The sequence below is a fragment of the Phaethon aethereus genome (genome assembly GCF_964289735.1).
Source record: "Phaethon aethereus genome assembly, chromosome: 2".
NCBI lineage: Eukaryota > Metazoa > Chordata > Aves > Phaethontiformes > Phaethontidae > Phaethon > Phaethon aethereus.
Genome location: NC_138582.1, coordinates 117,285,425 through 117,292,376, shown reverse-complemented (window position 1 = coordinate 117,292,376; position 6,952 = coordinate 117,285,425). Strand labels below are relative to the sequence as shown.

At 37.5% G+C, this 6,952-nt stretch overlaps 1 protein-coding gene across 4 annotated transcripts in view; it reads left to right on the top strand.

The window, feature by feature from the left end:
* NT5C3A (5'-nucleotidase, cytosolic IIIA) overlaps nucleotides 1-6,952 on the top strand; it is a gene marked incomplete at its 5' end in the record, with an annotated part of 28,870 nt that continues 21,918 nt past the window's right edge. For 3 of the 4 annotated variants that reach the window (XM_082015522.1, XM_082015523.1, XM_082015521.1), the window contains one exon: nucleotides 1-138. In XM_082015522.1, coding sequence (XP_081871648.1) covers nucleotides 1-138 — 138 coding nt within the window. The remainder of the gene's footprint in view (nucleotides 139-6,952) is intronic. The other variant, XM_082015520.1, reaches the window with a different exon arrangement.

Genomic DNA, 6,952 nt, shown 5'->3' with positions numbered 1-6,952 from the left:
ATGGACAGGACCGCCGTGGCGAAGATGGGTGCGGTGGCCAGCGCCAGCGTGTGCGCCCTGGTTGGCGGGGTGGTGCTGGCGCAGTACATCTTCACCATGAAGAAGAAGACGGGTAGGAAGACGAAGATCATCGAGATGGTACGTGGTAAGAGGCCGAGAGCGGGGGTACGCAGAGGAGGCCGGCGCCCCTCCGCCCCCGGCCGCACGCCTTTCTCCTCCTCAGGCCGGCGCTTCCCTGGTGGGCCGGCTCCGTGCGGCCCCCCCTGCGGACGCTGACGGGTATCCTTCCCTCCGCAGGGCGCGGGCGGCCCGACACACGCCGCCCTCAAATACCAGCCCCCTGCCCAAACCGCGCGAGTCCCTTCTCCCTCACCTACGTGCCCTACAGATCCTGCTGTAGGCAGTTCGTCTGCTGGCTGACACCACAAGCTAACACAGGCCTCCTGTCCAGATGTGTGGCGCTGGCCGTGTCTTGTGTCCGCCCCTTGAGGCGAAAGGGCCGAGGAGGGGTGTTGAGTCCGGTTTCTGATCATAAGGACGGACGCTGGGAGGCAGGAGCAGCTGTTCCACCACAGCACGATCTGCTAGTACTGCAAGTGTGTCTGCTTCCTCCTGTCCATCTGGCCCATGTGCACCCGTGCGTAAAGCTATAGGTCTCGGTGGTAATTTAAAGCCTGCTTGTCATTTGTTTAAAAGAAAGAAGGAGGGTGAAGGGGGGGCATGTTCAGCCCTCTGTTGAAACTGGGGAGCAATGTCTCTTCACAGTTGCTATTCAAAGGAAGACGGAGCTCTGAGCAAGCTCACTACTGTTCATGTTAAAATTATTTAGGGTATTACTTAAATATGTGCTTATCAGTAACTGGATGGTAAAAGGTCTTAGTTTAGACAATATGCGGATTATGTTGAAAGCCTTGAAAATTTGAGTTTGTGATTTGGACACCGCTTATACTGAAGAACTGAAATCATCAAGTCATTTGATGTTAGCCAGTGGATATTTTGTGATCTCCCCAGCAAAACCTTACTAAAAACTTAGATTTATTTTTTTTTTTTTAGTTATACATGGAAACATAGCTTTTGCTAAGAACTAGGATTCTCTATGTAAATCGTGAGCTAACTCCTTACTTGGCCATGTGATGCAACACTTGCTGATGGAAGTCATACAATGCAGTTTGTGATAATGTGGGTCCAGAGGAGAATTCCACTGTGCGTTTTTACTAACCATAGAGTCATCATAGTTACTGTTGAAAAAATATTTGAATGCTGTTTCTAGTCATAAGTCACATCATTCAACAATTTCAACAGGAGTGTCTTGCATCTTAGTTTCTGTGAGCCCACTTACAACAACAGCTTGTGGGAGAGCAGAAAGTTTGGATTGCACTTTAAAGATGTTTTAGATCTATTTCTAAAAAGGGGCTTTGGACTTTACAGTAGGATTTTACAGAGCTTGTTTGAAAACTTACAGTGGCATAACACTGGTTAACTATATTTTTTTTTTAATTCTCATACTGTAATACTAGAACTTACGTTAGAGTTATGTGGACAATAAAATAACATTTAAAAGCCTGGTCATACAAACACTCAAAAGGCAGATCCAGTAGTTTCACCAACTCCTATTCACAATATCCCATTTGAGCTGTAGTTCAGAAAGTGCCTAATACTTGTGAAAGATTTATCTGTATTAACTTTCTGTAAAATGTTTAAGTGGTGTTTTGGCTGGGAAGACTTTAACTTTGTTGCAAAAACTTTGCTTTTGGTAGGGAAAAAAATCGTTATGCCAATGTTAAATTGATTTATGGTAAGTGAATTTCTTATGTACTTCAGATAACATTTTCAGAGCTATGTTCTTGGACACAGATCTGTGATCCTAAATAGATACTTACAAAAATTGTGCTTTTATCATCAGAGCTTTTCTCAACTTTAAATTGCAAGGGAAAAAAATGCTTCTTCAAAGCATGTCAACTTTCTCATATGGAAACATTTTACCAATTGAATGCGGTACATTAATACTATTTGCTCACTTACAGAGCTAGCATTTCAGCCGATATTCAAGTTGGCAGCTTCCTCAGCTAACAAGCATCTTTAGTTCATCAGCTGCAAGTCTTCTTTCCTCCTCAAGGAGTATTTTCAGTGGACACATGTAATCAGGCTGTGAAATTTCTTTGAAATAAGTGAAATAGTTATGTAAACTTCATACCAAGGAGTTTAGTTCGTCAAATGAAGGCAAAAATGTGTGCTTGTGTTTTAATGGAATATGCTGCATTCTGGAGAACTTCCTGAAATAGTTTTATCCACCAGTGTAAATTTGATTCAACATTTGTCATTTACAAGACACTGTATCTGTTTTAGTTTATAACAAGAGTGACCTTCCTTTGAGCGTTGGGGAGAAGGTGCTGTTTCCAGTCTGTAATTTAGTGTAAGTTAGGGGGGTGATGGGAAACAATAACGCTTTGTTGAAATCTGTTTTTTCTAACTCACAAATTACTATACCAGGCTGGTCTTCTGTGTTAGGTTAAAATTAAGGGATTGTTCTTGTATTTTTAGTAGATTTTTTTGGTTCAGGTTTTTGTCGGGGAAGATTACACTTCGGTTTTATACCCCCATTAGACTCAGAATTACTTCGATTTATAACTTTCAATCAAAATCAGTAGGGAGCAGGCCTGTTTACACCTTAGTTATGTGACTTTAATTCTCACCAATTAAATATTATTTCATTATAATTAACCAGAGCAACAAATTTTTTAACTTTTTTTTCTTAGTTAAAATAAAATTAGATCAATATAAGAACCAAATGTAATCAAAAAGCTGACTTATAGAAGTGTTTAAATGCTAAAAAGACAATGACCTTTACAAATCAATGAGACAACCTATAAAACAATTGATATCAGGGATTATGATGCCAAGAATGTTTAATGTGAAGAAATGTGGAAAGGATTCTCAAGCATTGTGGAAAATATAAGGGTAACCATGCTTCCTTGTTGAATAATAAAAATCAAGACATTCTTAAATATCTCACATTTCAGTAGATTAATTCTTTCACAAAGTAATTAGCCTGGTACACAAATTTAAACTTAATAAAGACACCATAAATATTCTGCATCTTATTTGGAAGCAAAGGTTTAAGTTTGGAATTAAAGTATTAATATTATGTCTTCACTGACTGTCTGAAGTTTGCAAACAGGGACTTTCCCTTAGGCACTGATAAATGTAGACAGCGTTACTTCAGCTCCACTTCTGAAGTAACAGAGGCATTAATAGTAAATATATAGCCAGTCATGGGAAGTTTTACTCTGTGTGTTAAGAAACAACTATCTCCAAAAGCCTTCTGTATTACTTTGCACAGCCAAATTGCCATTTCTGTGAAACTGTAAAAGTATTCCTACAGTCAGGTGAAGGCAAAAGTTATCCACAAGGTTGCTAACTTTAATTTAAAGAGAAGGTTAATAATTAATTAAATTCTTAAAGTAACTTATTAGATAATGTTTGATAGCTACTTTAAAAAGAGATTAAAACTTACAGTAACACTCAAATCTTTTGGATTTTTCAGGCCCCAGACAAGTTTGCACTGAAGTTGTGGATCTTGATATAGCACATCAGTTCTACTGACAATAGACTTTGGTTTCTTGCTTACTCTTTGCGAAGCCTTTAGAAACTCAGTAGAAAACAAGTGTACACAAACTAGAGTGAAAAATGTTGCCTAAGCCTTTTCAGGATGCTCATCTGTAAGGAATAGCCCATGCTAACGAAAATGTGGGGTTAATGTAGGAAAAACTGCTTAAAGGAGTAACAGTATTTTTTGTTGTTTGTCTATTTCATAAAGTTGTTAGAACCTTGGATTTTTTTTCAGCAGCTTGTTCCTCACTTTCATTTTGGAGCTTTTTATTGTATTTATTTTATAAGGATTGAGAAACATAATAGAGCTGGTTGAAAACAGAATAGCGGAATACCTTGAACTGAGACTTCTTCTCTCAGGTTTATTTTCCTCAGAACTGGGCAAACTTAGTTACATTTGTCTATGTTTCCATTCTCTCCCTGAAGTAAAAGGATCTCCTTACCCAAAAAACAGACTTTGTATCAAATTTCAACAACAGCAAATTGAAAGTCAACTTAAAAAGCAGTTTCTCATTTTACAATAAACTTTTCAACCAGCTATTATTAAATGTCTCTGGCCAGTTTCCTTTTTAATATGTTGGGGGAGGAAAAGAAATGCATGTATTTCTGCAGTACTAGAATTTACCTGGAGAAAAATAAGAAAATTAGTAACAAGTGAGGTAACTGCTATTTATGTACTTTCCTAAGAAATAAAGGAACATACTCTGTGACCGTGACTGTCATAGGGTTTGTGTGGGGAGATTATTATTTTCTTTCATTTGCCAGTGTCTGGTGAGACTGGCTTGTTGTTTCATTGGGCATCAGAGCATTTGTGCCAATAGATGAAGGATACAGACTTTTACAACTGGCAGCAATCACATACCACTCCACTTCTTGTCTTATTGCTAGCAGCTAGTTGTTACAGTAACTGTGATGTTACTCTGGTATGAGACATTGGTGACCTCCAAGTGGAGAATGAAGTAAAGGAATATGTCATACGTATCCTTCAAGAATCTAAATGGCTAGTATGTGAAACTCCTTCATACATACATTTTCCTTTACAAAGATGAAGAAGAGTTTGAGCCTGAGCAAACTAGAATCAATAAAGGGGAATGGAAGGAACATGAACCCTCCCTGACGATCACCACTGCAGGACAGTGTCACATTTTGGGTATTGTAATGATATTTAAACTGTTGTGACCTTGAGAGGTATCCAGTGATGTGATGCATGTGAGAGTAATAGTGTTCCAAAAGAATGTTGCCGTGATATGAACCTAAGTAGTGAAAAGTGAAAGAACTCCTGAGACAGGTTGTCCAGAGAGGTGGCAGATGCCCTATCCCTGGAAGCATTCCAGGTCAGGTTGGACAGGGCTTTGAGCAACCTGGTCTAGTTGAGGATGTCTCTGCTCATTGCAGGGGGGTTGGACTAGATGACCTTTGAAAGTCCTTTCCAACCCAAACTATTCTATGGTTTTATGATACAATACTGCCCCTATCGATGTGTGACTGAGAGCCCTTACAGTACTAGCGACTAGAGTATTAGATTAATATCTAAAATATTGTTAAAATTTTAAAACCAAGTTAAAATTTATAAGAGTACTGGAGATGTTATATAACTATTTCTATAAAACTTGTTTTTTGTTTAGACTGTATTCCTCAACAGAAAAATCACATTGACAGAGTGATAAACACCAGCATTACTAAAACAAGGTTGTGTTGCCCACAGGCTTTTTGCACAGATGATCATAATATGTAATAACCTACAATGTGGCTTGTAAAGCAAGTTTACACAGGCCAGGGAAACACACTTTAAGCATAGTGCATGTTGATACAACTTAGATACTAGTAATAGGTTTTTATTCTCACCGTAAAATAATGAAATTGGAAATTTTAAAAATTTAGATCTTAGGAGAAGAAAAGTGGACTCAATTTCAGTGTTTTCTAAAACTGTTAAGAATCCAAAAGTAGTCTACTATGCAGGTTATGTAAATAGTCATATTTTTTACTTTATTTAGTATAATAAGCTGATCCTACAGCTGAAGTTTTCTGAAATTGCCACTGCCTTTTTTTTAATTCAGTAGTAGGTCTTGAAACGTATATTCTTAGAAGAAATGGATATGGGAAGATCAGTTAAATCTTTAGTTCTGCATTAGCTTCTTTAGAACTGATTTATCCTAGTCATAAGAGTTACCAAAAACATGATGATGAACTAGACCTGAAAATTGAGCTCCAAATAGCAAATAAAAGTAAATGTCAGGATATGATATATATTATAGGTATAGGCTCAGAAGAGCTTGTTTGCTGCTTTCTTTTCTCTTTTGAATAAAGTCTTTCTCCAAGACATAAAAGCAATCCTTCAGTGAATCATTCTATTCTGGAATGTGTTTACCTTTTCATAAATTCTCAGTATGTGTTGTCATATTTTCAAGTTATTTTTCTCCTGTTTATAATAACTCTTGATTATTTGTTGAGCTATAATGACATCTGTTCTATTAAACTCTTTTTTACAGATTAAGACCAGTAGCAAATACTGCGAGTATTAAACATGTTACATTTAACTATCAAATAATAGAAGCCGTAAGAAGGTGTTTTTAATTGTCTTCATATACATAGCATTGCAAATTTGTTCATATTGTGAATTAAAGTTGCATAGCATTTCAACAGTCAGTCTTGAGTGAACAAGAACTATCAACTTTTATAAAAAATACCTAAATTGATCAATATAGGCATTGAAGAGACCCAGGGTATGGATCCATGCATTTCCAGACAGGAGCGTACTAGCTGTAAATTCAATAGCAATTTTAAATGTACCTGTAAATGTAAAAATATCACAGTTTGTGTAAGTCTGGAAACTTTTTAAAAATACCTCAATTTTTGAAATTCTTTCCTTAAAAGAAAAAAATAAATAGCTGCTCTTACCTTTTATTTTCACTTGGATGAATTGCATAATGCAAAATACGTAATCTTTTTCTGTGTTGGCTAGTTCCAATTCACGTTAATAGCCTCCAAGCCATCAGCCCCCTTTCTCCCCTCCATGTGTGCATACACAAGCATATTTTGTGCAAGTATACTACAGTATACTCTTCACTTACTGTGAAGAGTAAGTCCTGGAAAGAGTTTAAGGAAAAATGTCGTAAAAGAAGCCCCCTGTTAGATTTTATTGCTATAATCTGGTGCATTTGTCAGATGGTAATTTAATTTTCAAGACTTATATTTTAGCCAGTTGAGCTGCAGGAGACGGCGTAGAGCAGCAGGTGGCACTAGTGTGAATTTTGTATCGGTTTGCAAGGTAGGTCTCCGAAGGTGGGTGTACACTATTTTGTAAGTAACCTGTCGTTTAAGAAGTCTGTTCCCACAACGACTG